At 51.6% G+C, this 23,192-nt stretch overlaps 1 protein-coding gene and 2 non-coding genes across 3 annotated transcripts; 2 read left to right on the forward strand and 1 right to left on the reverse strand.

Annotated features, from left to right (window-relative positions):
• Positions 1–2,254: 2,254 nt before the first annotated feature.
• TRNAV-CAC (transfer RNA valine (anticodon CAC)) lies at positions 2,255–2,327 on the forward strand. The gene has a single exon. It is a non-coding gene; the product is annotated as a tRNA-Val (tRNA).
• Positions 2,328–2,672: 345 nt separating this feature from the next.
• Positions 2,673–2,744, reverse strand: TRNAG-UCC (transfer RNA glycine (anticodon UCC)). Its single transcript has one exon. It is a non-coding gene; the product is annotated as a tRNA-Gly (tRNA).
• Positions 2,745–3,322: 578 nt separating this feature from the next.
• DPP9 (dipeptidyl peptidase 9) lies at positions 3,323–23,076 on the forward strand. Its single transcript, XM_064734332.1, has 21 exons — positions 3,323–3,452; positions 5,185–5,272; positions 7,863–8,116; positions 10,706–10,818; positions 11,491–11,664; positions 12,269–12,437; positions 12,600–12,713; positions 12,964–13,092; positions 13,589–13,650; positions 14,165–14,265; positions 15,592–15,769; positions 15,942–16,107; positions 16,189–16,268; positions 18,048–18,200; positions 18,348–18,483; positions 19,203–19,348; positions 19,872–20,018; positions 20,158–20,310; positions 20,818–20,960; positions 21,258–21,369; positions 21,767–23,076. Exons 2-21 carry the CDS (start codon positions 5,217–5,219, stop codon positions 21,857–21,859), a joined length of 2,679 nt encoding a protein of 892 aa, XP_064590402.1. The 5' UTR covers positions 3,323–3,452; positions 5,185–5,216; the 3' UTR covers positions 21,860–23,076.
• The last annotated feature ends 116 nt before the right edge of the window (positions 23,077–23,192 follow it).

The following is a 23,192-nucleotide window of genomic DNA, read 5'->3' on the forward strand; positions in this document are numbered from 1 at the left end:
GCTGCTCCCCTCCGCCGTCGTGTGACAGCCATTGTGTGGTCCCTGCCGCACAAAAGCCAGCCTGACCTAATTTAAATCAGCGCTATTGAAGCCGTCCTTGTTTTATCTCCCGGCACAAGGGCTGCGCTCCCCGTTTCAGAGGCAGAAGAAATGAATGGCTAATTGGGGGGGGGTATTGTGCACGGCAGCAGCGTCGTCTCCCGGCCCTGATTGTCGGCTCTGCTGCTCAGGGTGCCTCCAGCTCCCCTCTTGGAGCAGCCACGCAGGGTTTGGGAGTGGAGGGAGGAGAAGGGGAGAATGGGGCTGTGCAGCCAGCGAGCATGTCAGGGAAACAAAGCCGAGCTGGGGGAGGGCTCCTCGCTCAGAAAGGGCAGATGCTGGTGATAATAGAAGAGAATATCCAGCCTTCCCCTCCAAATGAGCCCTCAGTTCTTCTTTCCCTGCCACAGCCCTTCCTGGTGCTCTGGGGATCATCCATGGGGAGTGGGTGAGGCCCAGGGATGCAGTGCCACATGGGTGGGAAGTGCTGGCAGCAAGAAAGTGGGGTAGGTCACGGACTGGAAGGGAGAATGCTGCAGGATCTTTGTCCTGTGGGCAAAGTTTGAGCCGTCCCTGACAATGGATCTTTGTCAGAAAGGCCAGACTTTGTCACACCAGCAAGCAGCAAGCAGCTGGAAGAGGGCCCCAAAGCCAGCGCTGCCCACACGAGGAGCATCCATCTGGCAGGTGGTGCTGCCAGAACCAGCCACCACCATGGGATCCAGGTGGTTTGGGAGCTCACACCAACATCTTCCATGGAATTCCTGCCTCTGCCTCCCACAGGTACCTTCCAAGAGCTCCCTCGCTGGCGCTGTTTGTTCTGCAGCGCCTCTCTCCACCATCGCCAGGCTGAAAGAGGGCTGCAGAAGAAAACAAACCCCAAAGTGTTTGAATCTTCCCATGGATGGTCTGGGGTCACTCACAGATCCACTTCCCCCTGCTCGAGGGACGGAACTTTGCCCCCAGCTATTGATCAGCTCTGCCCCAGCACGCTCAGCTGATGCTCAGTGCAAAGGTTGTAACCAATCCTCTCCGCAGCTCTGCCAGCTGCAGGCAAAAAGGGTTTCAATCCAGGATGTTTAACAACAACATGAAGCAAACAACTCCTGAGACGTTGGGTTTGTCATTGACTTGGATGTAACATTATAATCCTTATCATAAATCAGATCAGAATAAAGCACTGGCAAGTCCTGAAGTTAAAGGACAAGTGACAACCTCTTCTCTACCCCCTTTGGCCCCAAATCAAAAGATTAGCTACAAAATTGTAAAATAAAATTGAAAATTAAAAGTTTATTTTATTAAGAGCAAGTGTTATTAAAAGTGAGGTTCTTTTTGCTTCCATCTGATTTTATGATTCATTTCTCCCTTCTAAGCTTTTCTCTGCAGCCAGCAGAGCATAAAATACACTTCAACCAAGAAAACAAAACAGGAAAACATAATTCTCATGTTACCACCTGATTCCAAGGGCTGAGGTTTTACCAAAAAGAGAAGGACTGCCATTAAATAAGTTGTTAACATTGCAGTAGGGTAAGAGGAACAAACTTAGAATTATCTGTGATTGTCAGCTCTTGACTGAGGGTGGTGAGGCCCTAGAATGGAACTCTCAGAGCAGCTGTGGCTGCCCCTGGATCCCTGAAAGTGTCCAAGTGTTGGATGGGATATGGAGCATCCTGGGACAGTGGAAGCTGTCCCTGCTCATGGCAGGGCGTGGAATGATGAGATTTAAAGTCCTTCCAATTCAAACCAGTCTGACATCTTGTCAATCTGTGATTGTCAACAGGTCTGGCCCTAGGGCCTTTCCTCTTCCAGCCCCTGTCCCCTGGGCCAGGAGGGTCCTGTCCCTCCCGGGCGGCTCTCCAGGGAGCTCCACTCCCTGTCGCCACTATTCTACCGACATCTGGCGGCAGCTGCCTTAGGGAAAAGCGACATTTCTTCAGCAGCGCCCTGCGCCCCCTCAACGGGAACCTCCCTGTGGAGCTGTGTCGTCTCTGAGGGGACCCCCGAAACACTGCCCGGGACACGCACCTCAGTCCTCTCATGAGATCAGCGGGTCTCTGGGAGCTCCAATCAGTCATTGATGATAATCACTGTGGGTCCCGCGCGGCGCTTCTCGGGGTTTGCAGGTTTATTTTGAGGTCGCCGTGAGGGAGGTTGACGTCCCTCAGTGGCCATGGTGGGAACATGGGCCATCGCTGGGCAACTCCATACATAGCGGGTTTCCGTAGTGTAGCGGTTATCACGTTCGCCTCACACGCGAAAGGTCCCCGGTTCGATCCCGGGCGGAAACACCTGTTTTTCCATCATCTCGGAGTGGTTTTTTTTTGGTGTCTGTTCATTTTCTTGTTGTTTTGTTTTGGGGGGGAAGCTTAAGTTTTTGGTTTGGTTTTTTCGTTTGTTTATTTTTTTTTTTTATTCTGAGTTATTTGTTTATTTCCCCGCCGTCTCCTCACCACTCGGGGTCTCCACCGGGAGTCCGGAAGAGAAGTAACCGGCAGCACGCGCCTCCCGGCGGGGCTCAAGTGGACAAAGCGCAGCCGGGCGGGCGCTCCGCGTGCCGGTGAATCTCAATTCGGTTCGGATCAGTGAGAAATGGGGGGAAAAAAAAAATATAATGAGGAAGAACAAAACGAAGTTGCGTTGGCCGGGAATCGAACCCGGGTCAACTGCTTGGAAGGCAGCTATGCTAACCACTATACCACCAACGCTTGCTGACAATCATCTTTCCGGCTTCTCTCAGGAGCATCACCCAGCGGGACCCAACCATTCTCTCGAAACGGCGGGCAAAGCACAAGGAAAGATGAGAATGGTTCCACAGCCGCTCCACGACGGCAATAAATGCTGAATTCGGGGCCCATCTCTGAGGGAGAGAAGGATCTTTTCTCCGTGCTTTTTTTACCCTGTATCAGCCTCAATTCTTTCTGTGCCCACCCTCTCCAAGAAGGTATTGCACGGACTGCCCAGGGAGGCGACAGACTCACCGTCCCTGGAGGAGTTTAAAGACAGACTTAGCTCCACGGTCTGGATGACAAAGTGACTATCGGCCACAGGTTGGACTGGATGACCTCAGAGAGCTTTTCCGACACCTAATGTGCTCATTTTCTAACAGCTCCCTACTCCCACACGCATCTCCCCCCCGCTAGAGGCACTGGTTCCTCCCGTGCCGCCCGGGCGCGCTCCCGCCGCCGCCGCCGCCGCCGCCGCGCGCGCGCGCGCTCCCGCCACTTCCGCCGCCGGGTGAGAGGTCGCGCCGTGGCCGCCGCCGCCCCCGCGCCCCCGTTTCCGGGGCTGCCCCGCGCCCGGGCCATGGAGCGGCACTGACGGAGCCGCCGCCGCCCCCTCCCTCCCCCGCCCTCCCTCCCGCGCAGGAGCCGCCCCCACCCCCGCCCGGCACGGGGAGCTCGCCGCGCCCCGCGGTGAGTGAGGAGGGGAGGGGGGGATGGCGCGGACGGAGGGTCCCGCCCCGGCACGGGCATGGCTGGGTGGGGCCCGCGCCCGTGAGGGGCGGCTGAGGCGAGCGGGGAGCGCTTGCCCGCTCCGTGGGCCGCATCCCCGCTGCCCGGGGCGGGGGGTGCCCGGGGGGTGCGGGGTTTGCCCCTTCCGTGGGTTCTTTCCTTCCCTAGGGATGGCGGCGGCCTCTCCTTGCCCCGGGGGGCGTTTGCTCGCCAGGGTTGGGCCCAGGCCTGGCCCTCGGGGGGTTCGCAGTTCAATCCCCCTCACATGGATGGGGTGATGGAGGGTCCCTGCCCTTGGAGGGGGTCCCGTGTGCCCCCAGCAGCCCCCGCTGGGCGCAGGAGGGCGAGGGGCTGCTCGCTGCCTTGCATGGGAAGGAGCCATGAGGGACACGAGGGGCACAGGATGCTCCATCCCCGGGGATTCCCCCTCTCCGCTGTCCCGAATCCCGGCCTTTCCTCTGCACCAAGGGCAGAGCTCCCGGCGAGAGCTGCAGAGGGACACGGGCTGCTGGCAGCCTTTGCCAGAGCTCATCCCTCGCTGGAGAAATCTCCGCAGCTTTATCCCACCCTCGCTGCTTTAATTTTTGGAGATCTTAAAGCTCCCGGCCACGCTGTAAGGGCTCCTGTAGGTGACTCTGTTCCTGTGTTCTGTTGGCTCTTCCCGAATGATTCACGCTGGTTCCTGATCTCTTTTGTGTGTTTTGCTCATTTTCTTTTTTTTTTTTCCCTGGTTCGAGATTTTACCGTTCCTTCCCTGTGTGAAATGCGTGATCTGGGCTGGGTGCAATGAGGGTTCAGATGTTCCTCAGAGTCATTAAAATCACAGAGCAGCCGAGCCTGGCAGGACCTGGGGAAGTCTCTGGTCCAGCCCCTGCTCAAGGCAGGGTCAGCTGGGAGATCAGCCCAGGTTACTCAGCATTCCTGAGCATCGCTCTGTGCTTGCATCAAAAACTGCCCTTCAACTGCTGAACGCTGCTGCTTCCTCCCTCTCTGCTCTCCTCTGCAGCAGAGGGGTTTCTTTGTGAGGCTTTGTCCCTCCTGGTCCCCTGTGAGTTTGCTTTTGGTGGAGAAATGGCTGTTTGGGGAGAGCAGGAGCCTCAATAAAGGGCACTGCCGGGTCTTGAGTGTGTCTGTGATTCAGAGGTAAAGACCTTTGTACTTGGGGAGACAGGACAGCAGGGAAGCACCTTGCTGTGCTCCTGGAGAGCAGATGGGTGTGGGGAGCCAGGGTGGCAGCAGGCTGAGGCACAGGGCATTCAGGCTTGGAAGATAAATGTGGGTTTTACGTCCCAGGTGGGGCTGTGACCCTCTGGCTGGCTCCTTATGGTGTGTCCTTTGTTTGCCTCTTCCCTCTAAGTGTATGGAGCAAACCTCTGTTTTATCAGTTTTTAGTATGTGATACTTGCAAGAATTCCAGGATTTTGGGAAGGGGATGACAGAAAGGTTCAGTAAGAATTTTCTGGGAAGGAACAAGGCACACCACAGAGTTCACTGGGCCTCATTGTTCAGATGAAGCCTCTCAGATTTATCAGGGCTGTTCAAACCCAGGCTGTGCTGGCAGAACAGATTTGGACCAAGGAATGAAAGCCAAGGATTTATTTGTGCCTCCCCACTCAGCTGGAAATGTGACCTATGGAAGATGCTTTTACCCAGCAGCTGTATGAAATCTCCTTTCTCCCCTCTTCCTCCCCAGTTTGCTGTCCTGCCCAGCTCTCTGAGTAGTTAATGCAGAAGATAAAGAGGGTTCGTCTGGAAAACGAGACTGCAGGAAGTTGGAGAAGGTATGTCCAGGCCCCCGTGTGGCCTCTGTGTGCTGTGGGACAGAGCAGCCATCACCTCTGCCCTGAGAGGAGCCCCATCTGTCCAGCCAGGATCTGAGAGGCAGGAAGTGACTCAGGACAATAACTTGTTTCACTCACTTCCAATATTGAGCTTTACAGTTTTCCTGGGTTCTGATTTCCTGCCTGTGCTTGGTGTCCCCTCCAGACTAACACCTTGCCCAGAGGTGGCTCACCCACCTCACCTGACAGGGCACCAATGGCATTAAAAGACCCCCAAGGGGCAGCTCCATGTTTTTGGGAGTGGAGAGAGCAGTGTTCCTGCAACAGCTCTGAGTCACCTCAGTCCCTGCCCCAGCGTGGGCCTCTCCAGCAAGGTGGAAATCTTCTGTGTGCCATTGCTGCCTGTCTTATATACAGGTTAATAACTGGTGTCTTGATCCACTCACGTTTGAGTAATGTAATCCCCAAATCTCTCTGAGATAAGTTACTCCATGCACTTATTTACTTACATACATGGTGTTGCCAAACACTGACTATGACTTTTTCCAGAGGTGGCTGTAGTGACAGAGGCAGAAATCTGAGTTTCCTTTTACTCTCTATCATGCCAGAACCTGTTTTAGGAGGTTTTTTTTTTCCTTCTAGTAGGAGGTATCCACTAGATACCTCCCTTTGGAATTAGATGATCATTAAGGTTACTTCCAGTTTAAACCATTCTGTGATTTTATGAGGATCCACCAAGCTGCAGCAGTGCCAGTGGCAATTCCCAACACTCCCACCTCAGTTTGTGTGGTGGCTGCTGTGCTTATCCCACTTCCCCACTCCATTCTGGTGTTGAAATCACCAGGATGAGAACACCAGGGTTTTTTTTTCCCTTCTAGTGGGAGGTATCCCTGCCCATGGCAGGGATTTGGAATTAGATGATCATTAAGGTTACTTCCACTTCAAAGCATTCTGTGATTTTGTGGGGAGTCCACCAAGCTGCAGCAGTGCCAGTGGCAATTCCCAGCACTCCCACCTCAGTTTGTGTGGTGGCTGCTGTGCTTATCCCACTTCCCCACTCCATTCTGGTGTTGAAATCACCAGGATGAGAACAGTGCCAAGCTTAGAGCTGTGCTGTTCACATGATAAAATCATGGCAGTATATTTTGGAAGGGGCTCCAAGCTCCAGTTCAGCTGAGGACAGGTACCAGTATCACATTTGTGGATTGGTTTTAAAGGTTAAACTTTCACTGTTGAGGAGCCAGCCTGGCTGAGTGAGATGGATTCATCAGCTGGGTGAGAGTTACCCAAGGGCCAGGCTCTGTGAGCTAAAGCCAGAGTATTTAACTGAGTTGACCTGCAGTGGGATGGGGTTGGAGAATTGCTCTCAGTTTATGGATTTTCATGGTCTTGCTGTCATGTGTTTCTGCCAGGCAGCACTTCTGCCTTCAGCTGTGATTTTAGCTGCTGCAGTGGAGAGCCTGGATACAGGCAGAGGCCACAGACACACAGTCTTAAAACATCCCACATCTCTTTTGTGGTTTCACTTGGGCTTCCTGCCTGCCTTTGATTGGAAAATACTCCTCTTTATCCATTTTCAAGCTGTGGATTTACTGCTGGGCAGTAGGTACCAGGAGTACCTGCAGAATTATTTTGGGATCTTGTTCTTGTGTTACTATTGGCACATTTTGTACAATTTTGGGACTTAGGAGTCTGAGGAGATGTTACATTTTCAGCCCTTGCACAAGGCTGATTCTGTTTCCTTGGAGCAAAATTATCCAAGCTAATTTTGTCCAGTAAACTGAAGTTCTTCTGAAATTCTCTGTGACATTCTTTCAGGTACCTCTTGGAGGGACATCCTGCTTCTCAAGTGGGGTGTCAGAAACAGGTTTCCCTAGTCCTCAGCTCATTCCTGCTTTGCAGTGGATGACATCACTGACCTTGGGCAAGTCTGTGGGTCCACCTCACCTCAAATTAACATTTGTGTTAATGTGGAGGTGGTTCTTATCCTCTCCTTCCACACCTGCTCACTTGGAAATCTCTGAGGAATGTGTGCCACGTTTCTCAGGATACAGCCAGGGTCTGCTCCTGCTGCCTTCTCTCTATTAGCAAAGCACTTGCACTTTTTTGTCCTGATTTCCCATCTCTCTTACATCATTCCTGGCCTCAGTATCTCCTCAGGTAAGTGAGTGGGTCTGAACCTCTCTCCCCAAGTGATGGGCAGGTTTTCCTTTGGGATAGGAAGAGGATTCCACTTCCATGGTCTCACAGGGCAGGAGTTTATGTGCCTTTATGATAGCTCATAGCTTTGATGACATATCCATCCGAATTCCTGGAGTGGTTTTCCTTTGAGTCAAGCTGCCTTTTGTCTGCACCAGAATCTGCTGCTTGAGCTTCCTTTAACAGCTTATTCCAGAGCCAGCCCTGGGAGAGGGAGTTCTCTGAGGTCAATATCTTCATTTACAGGATTCCATATGGGATGGGAGATGGACTTTTCCTTTCAATGTGTTTAAAATATAATCCCTGAGTGCAGAGAATCCCAGAGATCTGTAGTTTAGGGAGCACCTGCTTGATTTTAAGGCTCAATTCTCTCCCTCTACTCCTCCCTCAGTTTTTTGCCCAGTTCTGAAGGGGAAGCGAGGATGACTGCAGTGGACACGCTCTCAGACAGCTCCGAAGTGGTCGAGATGGAGGATGTGCCTTCCCAATTCCAGGTGCAAAAGCATTCTTGGGATGGGCTGCGTGACATAATTCACAGCAGCAGGAAGTACTCGGGCATGATAGTGAACAAAGCTCCCCATGATTTCCAGTTTGTCCGGAAAACAGAGGAGTCCAGCCCGCACTCTCACCGCCTCTACTACCTGGGTAAGCCTCGTGCCAGCACCAGGGGAACCTGGGGCTCTTCCAAACTCAGCAGGGAAGGGAAGGGGAGGGATGGGAGAGATCTCCCCTGTGAGATTTGGGAACTGAGATTGGCTAACGTGGCTCAGGGCCTGCAGGATCTTCTGCAAAGCCTGGGACTGAGCAGGGACTCCCCGGTCCCAGACAAGCCTCAAACACAGGGATCAGCTGTGACAAGGGGAAGTGTTGGCCAGCAGCACTTCTGTGTGCTTTGTCACGCAGGGGATGGGCCAAGAGAAGGGACTATCTCGTGCCTCTGTAGCTTGGGAGAAGTGGGATTTACTTGCTTCATTAACCAGACTGACTTTCCAAGAAATTCGCTGTCAGTAATGACTAATTACATGTTGCAACATATTAATGGCAGGGTGGTGTGTCTCCTGCTGTATTAGGTATCATGAAGGTAGGATGCTTTCAAGAGCAGGGAAGAAAATTGAGGTGGGAATGAGCTGTTCCTGGCATTTGCAGGGAAATATCCCTTTCCTTCAGTGGGACTGAAGCAGAATTCTGTGTTGTACAGGTCCCTTGTTACAGATGGAGCCACGATGTAATTAGTGACAGAGTTGTTGGATTTTAGTAACTGCTGGATCATTTTGTGGCTGGTAACATGGGAAACTTTATAGACTATAAAGAGTTTGTTGTGCTTTGGGGCATGAGCTGATCATTACTGGGCCAGTACAAAAATTGCCTGATGTGCAACTCTGTGCAGTTACTGCTGCCCTGAAGTGACCCTGCTGTTCTTCCTTCTTTTTCCAGGTTTTGAGTGGAGGTCACTGTAGGATGCTGGATTTGAGGGACTGATTTGTGTTGTCACTAGGCAGCTCCTGTGTGCCAGTGACTTGATTTGTGTAGTTCTCATAAATTCTTGGGACACAAGTCTCTGAAGGGCAGGATACAGAACTGGCATATTTTTCTTGTCGAGTCTGAGCAGTGAGGCTTGATTTAAAGCTTGAATGTATTTCCAGTTCACTTTCATACTGGTTTTGATCTAGATGATTAAAGAACTAAGTGGCTAATTTAAAATTTTTTTTAATGTTCTGTTGTATGAAATGGCAACCAAACCAGCTACTGGGTGGTTGGTGTTCTGCCAGGGTGTGACTGTTCAGGAGCCAGAACCAGGAATGAGGATACACAAGTGCCTTTTCAGTGTTTCCTTCCTTAAGGAATTGTGCAGGGCTCAGAGCAGATTAATCCCTTAGTTAAGATCAGCATCAGCCAGGTAATCCCAGGGTACCTCTGCTCAGATGTCCCTAATAAAGGGGAAATGCTGATTTAAATGCTGATTCTTTTCCATAATAAATGGACACTCTCAGGGATGGGGCAGCCACAGCTTCTCTGGGCAGCCTGTAAGTTCACAAGTGTTTAACTCAGTGTGCTGTTACTGCCCCAGCATGAAATAACATTTTAAAGTGTTTAAATAAAACTGAGCAGTGGATGGAGAGTCCTGATGAACTTTGCTGTAGGGTTGAATATTTCATTTGGAAGCAAAGTAAACTGTCTTCTGGGGAGGACGGCAATATTTTCCTTGTAAATGCCAATTGATTGTAGTCAGCCTGAGGTCATTGGGGAAAGTTTTAACATAAGGGGAAGGGAAGTCCAGGTCACATTTGCCTCAAATGTGTGTCCAGTCATTTGTTCCTCTCTGCAGTTTCCTGCATGGCCATCCTCAATCGTTCCTGGGCCATCCCCACAGAGTTTTGTGTTGTATCGTGGCAGATGCTGCTTATGTTAAACACCACATGCTCAGCACTTTGGTGTTCCTGGATCTCTGAGGATTACATCTTCACATATTGCTCTGCTTCCTGAGCACTTATTAATATTTCAGTTTTAATTTGAAGTAACTACTGCTGGGTCAGCCAGCTCAGAAATCTCTCTGTTCTGCCCAGAACATGTGCAGAGTGGGCAGCATCAGGGCACAGATCCCTGTGTGAATTTCTGATCCAGGGAGTCTCTGCAGCATAAGTAGAGGGCAAGTTCATGGTCTTTGTTTTGGTGGAAGCTGTCAAAATCACAAGTCAGGATATTTGATGGTTGTTTTGGAAGTTGGATTAAGGCCAGGAGCTCATTTGATAACCGCAGTCAAAGGCTTATGTAAAATGACAAGGTCTTTTGACTCTGTAGGAAACTGTTTCACATTTGAATGGGCTCTCTGGAGCTTCCAGGCTTTTCCTTCCCCCCTTGCAAGCTGCTGCCTTGGCCTGAATCAGGTCCCTGTAGCAAATTTCTGTATGAGAAGTGTGAGAGTAATGTTGAGTCACCCATTCAGGGAGTGGTGCTCTTAGAGTGGAGCTGGAGCATGGGAGGACAGGCACAGAGGGGAAAGTTGGACCTAAAACATTCTGGAGAGGTGGGGTTTGTTAAATCTTGCTTAGGAAAATTCCGAACAAATCAAAGTCTAAGATGTTGTTCTGGGATTGATCTGGGAGCTGCTTGGGAAGGAATGTGGGTAAAGGTCCCTGGGCAGCCCCAGCCCCTGTTTCCAGACTTCTGTTTGAATTTGCTCTTTGTCCTGGCTAATTCATCTTGAGTAGGATGATGCTTTTGTCCTCCTGACAGGAATGCCATATGGTAGCAGAGAGAATTCCCTTCTTTACTCAGAGATTCCCAAAAAGGTACGGAAGGAGGCCTTGCTGCTCTTGTCCTGGAAACAGATGCTGGATCACTTTCAGGTAAGCCAGAGTGGGGAGAGCCTGGGGAAACTGGGTGATGCTGTGGTGGGGACATGTGTGTGGTGTCTGTCATCCTTCCTGCTTTTAAAATGTTGAGTTTGAATTGCTGCTTCTGCCTTAGACTGTTGTGAGTGCACCAGGAAGGGAGGGAACTTTCCCCTCCCTGTTTCAGTATCTTCGTGTCCTTTGTCACTGGCAGCATTGCAGGGTGTTGGTCTTTTCAGCCCTACTTAAAAGGTTCCTGGTGGAACAGAATTTATCTGCCTTGACCCCATTTGGGCTTCGAGTTCTCTCCAGGGTAATTCAAGATCCCGGAAGAACTTTTGTTTGCAGTGTCTGACATGGAAACTGTTTGTGAAGGCTGCAGATAACGTCATTAAGTTAATTGGTTACATCTGATTTGCATAAGCAGAGCAAGCGCAGCTGTTCTCACTGCATGCTGAGGTGCCAACTGTAGAACTGAGACATTCACAGCTCAGCCCTCCTGTAGAGGGGAATTTGGGGGGTTTGGCCTCCTGGACCCCACAGCTGCAGCCTGGAGTGCAGGAATTGGGCACCTGTACCCTGACACTGCTGCCTGTTTGAGCTGGGTGCTGTGACAGGCTCAGAGCACTCCTGTGAATGTTCCTCTCCTTGCAGATCCTTTCAGATATTCCTTTCCTTCACTTCTAGGCAACCCCTCACCACGGGATGTATTCCAGAGAGGAGGAGCTCTTGAGGGAGCGCAAGAGACTGGGAGTGTTTGGGATAACATCCTATGATTTCCACAGTGAGAGTGGCCTGTTCCTCTTCCAGGCCAGCAACAGCCTCTTCCATTGTCGAGATGGGGGCAAGAATGGCTTCATGGTGAGTCTGCCAGGGATTGATTTCATGGGCTCACCTCAAAGGGGCGTGATGGTTTGGATTGGAGATGGCTGCACGTGGAATCCCAGGCTGGATTGGGATGGAAGGGACCTTAAAGCCCATCCCAGTGTCACCTCCTGCCATGGGCAGGGACATCTTCCACTATCCCAGGGTGCTCCAAGCCCAATCCAACCTCGCCTTGGACATTGCCAGGGATCCAGGGGCAGCCCCAGCTGCTCTGGGCACCCTGTGCCAGGGCCTGCCCACCCTTACAGGAGTTTCTCCTGGAAGAACTTTTTCTCCTGGAAGAACTTCATGCATGCAAGGGGCTCTAAGGTCTTCTCCAGTGTACATTCTTAGCTCTCTCAGCCTGGCTCCAGAGGGGCTCTAGCCCTTGGAGATTCCCTGTGGCTCCTCTGGACTTGCTCTAGCAGGTCCACATTTTCCACATGTTCATCCCTTTGGTTGTGGTGGCTGCTCTTGTGTCCTGCAGGGCCACATTTGCCATCATCCCCTGGCTGGGCTGTGTCTCTTTCAGGCTTTTTCTCTGCAGAGCTGGGAGCTGATGTGGCACCCACATCAGCTCTGTGTGTGTCTCTTGCCACAGGTGTCTCCAATGAAGCCTCTGGAGATCAAGACCCAGTGCACGGGGCCACGGATGGATCCCAAAATCTGCCCTGCTGACCCAGCCTTCTTCTCCTTCATTAACAACAACGACCTGTGGGTGGCAAACATCGAGACGGGCGAGGAGAGGCGGCTGACGTACTGCCACAAAGGTGTGGGGCTCCCTCCACCCCTGAGGGAATTCCCTGGGGAATCTCTGCAATACCCACCTTCCTGGCTTATTTCTTACAAGTGCATTTGTCTTTTGGGTCAGCATTTTTCAAGGAGGTGTAAATGCAAATTGCAAATGTTGTCTGGTCTTTGTTCCTCTCCAGGCTTATCCAATGTTCTGGATGACCCCAAGTCTGCTGGTGTAGCCACTTTTGTCATTCAGGAGGAGTTTGATCGGTTCACGGGCTATTGGTGGTGTCCCACAGCTTCCACAGAAGGTCAGTCACTGTTCTGCTCATCAAATCCTGGCATGTGACTGCTGCCTCTGGCTAGGAATGAGGTTCTGAGCATGATTTTCATGGAGAGATCACCTGAAGGAACAAAGCACTGAGGGGATTACAATTGTGCAGTGTTTGCAGGTGGTCACTGAGAGCTGGGGCTGTACAGGTGTTCCCTCTGCACCAGTGCTGCAGGCAAGGCAGAAACAGCAGGAAATGCTGTTGTAAACATTCCTGCTCTCTGTCCCAGGTTCAGAGGATTTGAAAACACTGCGGATCCTGTATGAGGAAGTTGATGAGTCAGAGGTGGAGATAATTCATGTTCCTTCACCTGCCTTGGAGGAGAGAAAAACAGATTCCTATCGGTACCCCAGGACAGGTGGGTGAAACACGTGGGGCTGCTGAGGCAGCTCTGGACTCCTGCTGGAATCAGCACTGGAATTGGGGCTATAAACTCTGCATCATTAATCTGGGCACATGCTGGGATGTAGAAACAGGTTGTAAAAGTTGGGACCTAATTGACTCTCTGATCCCAAAATCTGCTGCAAGAAAGGCTGAAGTTTAAATCCCAGCCCTAAATGAAAAGATTGCTGAGAAAGTGGAATATATCTGGTGGTAAATTGTGGAATACATTCTGAATCCCATCTTTCCTCTCCTTCCTGGGAACATGCACAGCCAGCAAGGGAAGGCAAAGCAAACTGTTCCCATTCCCAGAATGACTCTGGTGTTTGCTCACATACATATTTGATATTTGTAAATTCACACAGAGCCATTTCAGTAGGACCAGGGGCAGGTCTCCTTTAGAAGCTGTGTTTTGTGTTACCACAGAATGTTCAGCTTGATCATCTTGGTGTTTTTTCACTTCTTCTCTGCAGGCAGCAAAAACCCCAAGATTACATTGAAACTGGCAGAATTTAAAACAGACAGCAAGGGTAAGGTAAGTGATAACTCAGAAAGGGACATTGCACTGGAGGGTTTTGAAGCTCCCTAGAATTAAAAGAAGGTCACAAAGAAATCCTAAATAGTGTTAGTCTGGGTTTTTTTACTCTCTTGTAATATCTGGATCTCTAATGTGTTTATCCAAGAAACAGAAAGACTTGAAAATGCTGACAGGAATCATTTTGGGGGAGAGTCAGCTGGGAATGTGGAGGGAAGGGGGAATTGGGGCTTGCCTGGTGCACCATGGCAGAGACAGGAGGGCTGGAGCCAGGTCTGATCTGGGGCTTCAGTCCCTGCCTGTGTCCTTTCCTGTGGCTCAATGCCAAAATCATTTTGCTTTGAAGCTGTTTTTCCCTTCTCTTCCTGCTCTTTATAGCAAGGCTGGCTTCTCCTGGCCTGACCCTTGCTGATGCCAGTAGCTAACCTTGTTCTGCCATCTCCCTGAGCTTCCCTGGGAGAAGGGGATGAGCTCTGGTGCTCTGATTTGATGTTGGGCCTTGGTTTTGCTGCAGATTGTGTGTGCTCAGGACAAAGAGCTGGTGCAACCCTTTGCTGCCCTGTTTCCCACTGTGGAGTACATTGCCCGTGCTGGATGGACCCGGGATGGCAAATAGTAAGTTCATTTTCCTCCCAAAATAACTTTCCCAAGGGCTCCTCTGGTTGCAGACCCTTGACATGATTCTGCTGTGTTCATGACCTGGTTTTAAAGCCCTGAGTGCCAGAAATGGCACATGAATATTTGGCTTCTTCAGTGCTGTAACATCCTAAAAGTAGGAACGAAGCAGAGCAGAGTGACAGGCTGTGGGGTTTGTCACAACCAGAGTTAAATGACATTGATACAGTAAGTGGGAATTCAAGTGGGGAATTCTTTGGAGCTGAAGATGTTTAACACAGGTACAGGGTGTTTCCTGCTGAAAATGGGGGTGTTCTGTGGGCAGTTTATCTTTGTTCATTGGCACAGTTTGGACTGAGTCACAGAACAGGGTCTGTGGTGCCACATCCTTCATGCAGCATGTCCAAAGAGAAGGATTGCTCTGGGGCTGGCTATGGCTCCAAATGGGACACACAATCTTGCCTGAAGAGTTACAGAATTCACCCCAATCTGATTGAAATTTTAAAGTTCTTAATTTTCCCCCTCCCAAGCTTGGCTGTTAACTGGTGTGTGTGCAGATTAAGTTAAGGTGACTTGGCTGTCTTTGAAGGTGGCATTCTGTAACTCATCATTAATTTTCTGCTCTGGAAAGGAAATTTAGAGAGCTTTCCAGCAGGTAATCCCAGAGGTGATTGTGATGTTCTGCACCAGAGCTTATCTAAATGTGCTGAATATCTCAGTTCCTGAAATCCTGCGGTGCTGGGGGAGAGCTGGCTCTTTTCAAATCTGTCTTTCATGATGAAACTCCCCTGGATGCACTCACAGGCCTTGGGGTGGCTGTGCTTTGCCATCTGTCATGCTGAGAGCTGCAGTGCAGCACCACTTCCAGGGACTCTCCTTGGAGGGGAGCAGGGCTGGGACTGAAGCAGCTCCTTCCCCTGGCACCCGTGTTGGGTCTGTGCCTCTCCCTGGCACAGCACGAGGAGGAGGCTGCAGACAGAGCTCTGCGAGGAGAGCTGGAGCACAAACAGCGCTTCCTGGTGGAGGGGTGTCCAAGGAGGAGTTCCATTCTCCTCCTCAGCAGTGCTCCCTTGGAACAGGCACTGGCAGAGCTGTCAGACATCTCGCCTGAGCGATACCCCTGTGAAATACCAGAGCTGTCTGGCAGTACGTGTGTGTTGGCACAGCTTCCAGGGGATTAGAAAGCAGCAGTGATGAGAAAAGCTTTGCATTCAGATGCCCAAATCCTTTCTGGCAGCGGGGGGAAGAAAGGGATGCATGTTCTGAGTGTTGGAAAGGGACCTCTGTTCTGTGGTGCTGACATTCACCTCCGACTTCTTTCCCCAGTGCCTGGGCTATGTTCCTAGACAGACCTCAGCAGAGGCTCCAGCTAGTCCTTCTGCCTCCAGCACTCTTTATTCCAGTCCCAGAAAATGAGGAGCAGCGTGCTGAATTTGCCAAAACTGTGCCAGAAAATGTCCAGCCATTTGTGATCTATGAAGAAACCACTGATGTGTGGATAAATGTAAGAGGCTCAGGGCTGGGAGGAGAACACAGGCTTCCTTCCTCCCTCCCCTCAGTTAACCATTCTCATGTTGATTGGTGTCCAGTTAAATCCTTGCTATGGCAGCTTTGCTACTCAGACCCAAATTTGGTGTTGAATAAATCACTGACAGGTTTCTCATCTTGTGTGGCAGGTTCATGACATCTTCTATCCTTTCATCCAGCCGGAGGGGGAGGAGGAAGAGCTCTGCTTTATCCGAGCCAACGAGTGCAAAACAGGGTTCTGCCACCTGTACAGGGTGACAGCAATCCTGAAGCCAGGCAGCCACGACTGGGTGCAGCCCTGTGTCCACAGTGAGGGTAAGGGCTGCAGCCCTGGCAGCTGCCCCTCCCTTGGCCTTTGGGGAGGGCAGTGATTGATGCTCGTGGTCTCTCTTGTAGATGATTTCAAATGTCCCATCAAGGAGGAGGTTGCCCTGACTGGTGGGGAATGGGAGGTGCTGGCAAGGCATGGATCCAAGGTAGGGGTTATTTTTATTCTCTTGCAGTGCTCAGCTCTGCTTTGTCTGCCCCCAGTCCTGGCCTGAGTCCTCCCTTACGCCTGGGACCTGCTAGAACTGCTTAAGCTTCATTTTGTTGCTGTTTTTATTGCTGCCTCTGCTTTCCCCAGAAGTGCTGTAGGCCAGTGCACATGGAGCTGATTGCCTTCTTAATCAGACTTCAGATTGCTCCTTAGGTAAATCCCAGGAGTGGGTCAGGCCATAAAAAAGGACACAAGTCTGAGGTTTAAGAGCAACAAAGAACCATTTTGTGGAGAAGCTGGGGATTGCTGCCTTTGCTGAGGCATTTTAACTCCAATGAGTTCTTGCAATGTGGAAATGTGTCCTGGCACTCAGAGTGAACTCTTGGTCTCCAGCTGATCCCTCAACAGAGCCTTTAGGAACAAGGCAGCTGGGGAATATAAAGCAATTTAGAATATGGAGAAGCTGTGTCTGTTGTCGCTTGCAGAACAGCCAGAAATGAATTTTTATTAATCTTGTAGAAACCCAGTTTCATTTTTGCTTCAGGAATTAACTCCGAGCCTGATCTTTAACACTCCCAGGTGATTCTGTCAAAATAAAGACCTTGGCTGTTCATTTCCAATTAATCTGGATTTTCACTTCTCGCTTTTTAAAAGACCAACAGCTCCAAGCTTTTGGTTTCTGCTGCTTTTCCTCAATCTGCAATTAACCTGCTGTCCCTCCCCATGTGGATTCTCACTGTACATGCTGTTGATTTTGGCCACAGCTCTTCCCTGCATGTGTTATGGCTAAAATTGTGTTAGCAGCAATTATTTTGATGCATTTGTTGCTCCACAGGGCTCTGCCTGGTTTTCCTGGCCAATTGAGTTGGATGTTTTTCCCTTTGCTGTTCACAGGGGTCTTCAAACTGTGGGTTAGCCAGAAATAGCATTTGGAAACTGTAAGGTGGAAAAACAGTTCAGTTACTGTTGCTGGATCAATGCAGGATTTAAAAGCTGTCGCCTCTGTTCCTGCCTGACTGGGTGGTTTTTAGAAACAGCTTTATCTGGACAGTAAAACCTATTTTAATGTGTCTCAAAGTTTGGTGCTGAGAGCTGTTAGACTGGTCCTCCCACGAATGGGAATTCATTACCATGATGGCTGGAAAAAAGGGACCTGTACCTTTATAATCCAGCCATGCTGGCTGTGGCCAGGTGAGGGTTGGGCTCTTCTGCCAAACAAGGGACAGGAGCAGAGGAAACAGCCTCACACTGCTCCAGGGGGATTTAGGCTGGAGATGGGGGAAATGGCTGCACTGGAAAGGTGATCAGGAGCTGGAACAGGCTGTCCAGGACAAAATCACCAACCCTGGAAATGTTCAGCAGGGTGTGGATGTGGCCCATGGGGATGTGGGTTAGTGGTGAACACGGTGCTACTGGGTTCATGCTTGATCTTGGAGGGGTTTTTCCATTTTCTAGATGATTCCATGGTTCTGTAAGATGCCATATAAGCACAGAACGTTCCTTGTTAAGAGGATGGCTTCCTGTTAACCTGCAGGGAGCAAAGCCCAGATTATTATGCCCATTAATAAGCAAATGTTTAGAGTCTTTAACAGAAGGGCTGAGGGACTGCTCTCTGTCACTGCATTGTGTTGCCTGCAGTTCTCCCAAGTGCTGTGTGTGCTCTCTGGCCCCTCAACCCCCTGCCCTGAGCAGCCCTGCCATGGTCTGTGTGTGTTGTGGGCTGGCAGAGGAGCAGAGCTTGTCCCTGCCTGTCCCTGAGGGCTCTCTCCTGGCACAGATCTGGGTCAATGAGGCCACCAAGCTGGTGTATTTCCAAGGCACCAAGGACACCCCGCTGGAGCACCACCTCTACGTGGTCAGCTACGAGTCTCCCGGGGAGATCATGCGCCTCACCACTCCAGGCTTCTCCCACAGCTGCTCCATGAGCCAGGTTTGTTCTTCCTTGGATTGATTCCTGACTGCCAGGGATCCTGACTGGGAATGGCAATGACTGGTGGCCAGTAACGAGTCCTGAGTGCTGCTCGAGACGAGGGCAGTGCAGCACCTCATGCCCTGACTGTGCTGTGTTCCCTGGCAGAACTTTGACATGTTCATCAGCCACTACAGCAGCGTGAGCACTCCTCCCTGTGTGCACATCTACAAGCTCAGCGGCCCTGACGATGACCCTCTCCACAAGCAGCCCAAGTTTTGGGCCAGCATGATGGAGGCAGCCAGTAAGTCCTGGGGAGGGGGCAGTGAGAACTCCCAGCAGTGATGGGGAGGGAAGGGGTCTGGGTACCTTCACTCTGAGGGAAAGTGAATCGTGTTGTGAGGGAAATACTTCTCACTTGACCAGAAAATGTTCTGTGGGTTTTGATGTGTTTCAAATGTCCTGCTCTGGAATGTCCAGAGTTGTGGGTGTGGTTTTGCTGTGGAATCACTGAATTATATAGATGAGAATGTACATTAAAGTCCATCCTATTCTCATGCCCTGCCAAGGACAGAGACATCTTCCACTAGTCCAGGTTGCTCCAAGCCCAGTTCAACCTGGCCTTGAACACTTCAAGGTGCTTTTAATTTGTGATTTGTCTGAAGAGGGAAGGGACAAGTACCTGGGATACAGTGGCTGCTCCATTCTGTACTGCAGATTTTAAAGGTTTAGGTGCAGCTCACAGCAGCACCTGAACCCCTGCTGCAAACACATTGTCCCATCCCTGTTGTTGGGCACAGTGCCCATTGGAGAGCTCCCACCTGGTGAGGTTTTCCTGTGGAATCCCCTCCCTGTGCAGGCAGATGGGAGGCTGTGCTTCCCAGAGAGGGGCTTTGCTAAGCCTTGGCATGGTTTGGTGTGGAAGGAGCCCTGCTCAGGGTCACCTTTGGACAGGGCTGGCTCAGGGGCTGGGAGCAGAGCCTGCTCAGCCCCTCAGCACTGTGTGTGCCCCTCCTGCTGCAGGCTGTCCCCCAGACTACGTCCCCCCGGAGATCTTCCACTTCCGCACGCAGTCGGACGTGGAGCTCTACGGAATGGTCTACAAACCCCACGATGTCCAGCCTGGCAAGAAACATCCCACGGTGCTCTTTGTCTATGGAGGCCCTCAGGTAAAAAGCCAGGGGAATGCTGGGGTCAGGGCTGGGGCTGCTGCCCAGGGCAGAGCTCTGTCAGTCACACAGCAAGACTTGCACTTTGGGTAGCAATGAACACTGTCATGGAATCATGAAATCATGGAATGGTTTGGGTTGGAGTCACCTTAAAGCCCATCCAGTCCCACCTGTGCCATGGGCAGGGACACCTTCCCCTGTCTTAGGTTGTTCAGAGATCCAGCCTGGCCTCAAATGCATCCAGGGATGGGGCAGCCGCAGCTTCTCTGGGTACCCTGTGCCAGGGCTTCACCACCATTACAGCAAAAACTTCCTCATAATATCTAATCTAAACCGACTCTTTCTGTCCCTGGGTTTGACCTCTGCTTCAAACCTCAGATGACTTTTCCAGCATGTGGTTTGATTTCTATGGCTCTGATAGCTCAATGAGTGGCTGCTGTCCAGCTCAGGATCCTCCACTGACACAGGAAGGCACTGGAAGGCAGCTGCTGAGCTCTGAAACTCTTCCTCCCTCCTTGTGCAGGTGCAGCTGGTGAACAACTCCTTCAAAGGCATCAAGTACCTGCGGCTGAACACGTTGGCATCCCTGGGCTATGCTGTGGTGGTGATTGATGGGAGGGGATCGTGCCAGCGAGGCCTCAAATTTGAAGGAGCCCTGAAAAACCAAATGGTAACGTCCTCCTTGTGCTGGGGAATCTCTGGTTGTCCTTCCTAAGGGTGGTGGCTGCTCATTGCCTGTGTGGGTGTTTCTGTCTCAAGTTTCTACATTTATCAAGTCCACTAACATGAGCCTCCTTTTTGCCTTTTAGGGTCAGGTGGAGATAGAGGACCAGGTGGAAGGTTTACATTATGTAGCAGAAAAATACGGGTTCATCGACTTGAGCCGGGTCGCCATCCACGGCTGGTCCTATGGGGGCTTTCTGTCCCTCATGGGGCTCATCTGTAAACCCAACGTCTTCAAGGTGAGCCTGCACCTTTGGGACACTTCATTCTCACAGCTTCTGTCCCTCTTGGCAGCTGGAATTGGCATTTTGGTTTATTTGTGGTGGAAATGTCCCCCTGTCCTGCCTGCCTGGAGCTCCCGACTCCAGTCCTGTGTCCTGCTGCAGCTCATCCCTGGCTGGGGCTGGAGGAGGATGGCTCTGGGATGGGCTTGGTCTGCCATACAGGGAGATACTGATGTGCTGTTCCCCATCCCAAGTGCCCAGCACAGTTTCTGGATCATTCTCAACCCCTCCTTGCAGAGGGGAGCCCTTTAGTGCTGATGTGCAGGAATTTTCCCCACTGTGACCACAAGAGGAACAGCAGGAGGAGGAATCTGGGTTGTGTGTGGGATTGCTGAAGGAGAATCCTGGTCTCAGTGACAGAACAGCCCAGAGCCTTTCTGCTGCCTCTCCAGGAAAGCAGGGGACACTTGGGCTGTTGAGCAGGTGCTAATGGAGGCTTGGTGGCACCTCTCTGTTTGACAGATTGCCATAGCAGGTGCCCCTGTCACCGTGTGGATGGCCTACGACACCGGCTACACCGAGCGCTACATGGACGTCCCCGAGAACAACCAGCAGGGCTACGAGGCTGGCTCGGTGGCACTGCACGTGGAAAAGCTTCCCAATGAGTGAGTACCCACCCCAGAGCTGCTCCTGGAGCTCTGCTCAGTGCCACAGGAATGGAAATGGAGGGGTTCTGATCTGCTTTAACCTGGCAGCAGCTGGGCCACAGCACCCCCAGCCCCCCTGGCAAGGAGGGCTTGAGGCCCACGGCCATGGCCTGGCACTGCTCTTGCTTGGGTTTGGCTTGTCCAGCTGGAAGCTCTCTGCTCAAACCCTCTGCAGTGCTTTTATCTGGTGCCTCATTGTGTTTTCCATCTGGTTTCTCATCCTGTTTCTCTCCTTATCTCTCACTCCATGTTCAGGCCAAATCGTTTGCTGATCCTCCATGGCTTTTTGGATGAAAATGTGCACTTTTTTCACACCAACTTCCTGGTATCGCAGCTAATCCGGGCTGGAAAACCTTACCAGCTGCAGGTAGGAGGGGAGGGAAGGTCCCATCGATCTGGAGGAAGTTCCCTGCTGTGTGTTCTGGGCATGGGAGGGGATGGAGGCAGATCCCCACATGCTGTGTGATGCTGGTGCCAGTGAACACCTCGCTGGGCTCAGAGGAGGCCGGGAGGTGGCACTGTGGCTGTTCCACAGCTGCCAGATGTGCCATGTGCAGGCAGAGCTGCTGCCCCGGGGCCTGGAACTTTCCTCCTCCATGAGCTGCTGTGTCCCACTTGGCAGGGGAGGCTGCAGTGAGGGGGGGTGCTCCAGACCTTCCCTGGCATTATTTATCCTGATGGAGACGGGATGGAGGGAGCAGGGCTGAGGGGAGGGAGCTCTGTGCCTGCTGAGTGACCAATGCCCCCTGTCTGCCCTGGCACAGATCTACCCCAACGAGAGACACAGTATTCGGTGCCCTGAGTCAGGAGAGCACTACGAAATCACGCTGCTGCACTTTCTACAAGAATACCTCTGAGAGCACGAGCCTCTGCAAACTGGACACTGACAGCTCACCTGCCCCGTGCCCTCCCGCTCCCCGGCAGCGTCCAACCCAGAGCACAAGGGGCTGAGTGCCCACGTCGGGCTGGGGATACCCCCAGGCCAGGGGGAAAAGCTGGAGGGCACCTTCCCTTTGGACAGTGCCACCTTCTCTCACTTTCCAAGCTGGAGGTCTGCTCCTGCTCGGCTGCTCGTCCTCCTCCTCTCCTCCAGCCTGGCTGTTCAATGCTTTTTTTGCTGCTACTCCCTCTCTCCTGGGAATCAATGGACAGTGGTCTGTGTCCCGAGGCTGAGGTTTGTGTCCATCTCTCTCTCCCCAATCCTTTTCCTCTTCCACTGCACCTGTGCAGTTCCCAAACTCTCACCTGCAAGAACTCAGTGCCTGTGTTGGAAACGGAAGAGCCGAATCAGAAGCTGCCTTAAGCCAGGAGTGCGAGGGAAGAGAACTACCTACTGCTCACCTGGGGATCTGCTCTGTGTCCTGGCCCTGCTGCCACACTGGAGCCCTGGGAGCTGAAGAGAGGTCTACAGAAGCATGCAACACTAGTCTTTTCTTTTTTATATCTGTCTATTTTCAAGTTTCAATTTGCAGAGCAGATGGAGGAAGTGGCCGGGGCTGGTAACGGCGCCCTCTGATCCTTCCTCTCATGGCCGCTCTCACTCAGAGTTGTGCCAACAGGTAGCACAGGCAGCTGGCTACAGCCAGAGCCTCTCTCCAGAGCTCACAGCAGCATTTGGGTTTTTGCAACACAAGATGGATGATATTTATGCAAATCCTCCCTCCCTCCGTTCTCTGTGCCGCCTCCTTGTCCCCTTGTCCTTCCCTGAGCTTTCCAATGTGCACTGAAATTGGCTGTGCTTCAGTTCTCTGCGGGTCAGTGACTGGTCCCCCTGCCCTGCCCGTCTACTCAGCAACGCTCTCTCCTGGTTTTTATTTACCTGGGCAACAGGAACTGCAGTTCTGGGGAGGGGGATTGAGCAATCACACCTCAGGGGAGCACATCCCCCCCTCAAGCCAAGGGTTCTGCCAGGGGCAAAACGAAAACACAAACAAAACCCACCCAAATGAACCACGTTGACTTGCCCTGGAGTATTTTAAGTGCGTATTATGAAAAGAAAATATTTTTATGGATTCTTATTCTTTTATAATTATGAGTGTAAGATGTAGCGACTCATTAAAATATTGGAAAGAGACGTGGTGGCTGCTTTGGGGGGCAGGAGGAAGCAGCAGCTGCTGCCACAGCCAGAGCAGCTCTGCTGCAAGCCAAGTGCTCTGTTCTTTCTGTGCCGAGCAGTGGAGAGAATATTAA

This window comes from Zonotrichia leucophrys, chromosome 28 (assembly GCF_028769735.1).
Source record: "Zonotrichia leucophrys gambelii isolate GWCS_2022_RI chromosome 28, RI_Zleu_2.0, whole genome shotgun sequence".
NCBI classification, from domain to species: domain Eukaryota; kingdom Metazoa; phylum Chordata; class Aves; order Passeriformes; family Passerellidae; genus Zonotrichia; species Zonotrichia leucophrys.

Bases quoted from the DNA above. Each gene is read 5' to 3' on its own strand.
- DPP9 (XM_064734332.1), top strand. From the start codon at position 5,217: ATGCAGAAGATAAAGAGGGTTCGTCTGGAAAACGAGACTGCAGGAAGT. The intron at 13,093-13,588 runs GTGGGTGAAACA...TCTTCTCTGCAG, and splicing joins CTATCGGTACCCCAGGACAG to GCAGCAAAAACCCCAAGATT. The intron at 20,311-20,817 runs GTGAGCCTGCAC...TCTGTTTGACAG, and splicing joins GTAAACCCAACGTCTTCAAG to ATTGCCATAGCAGGTGCCCC.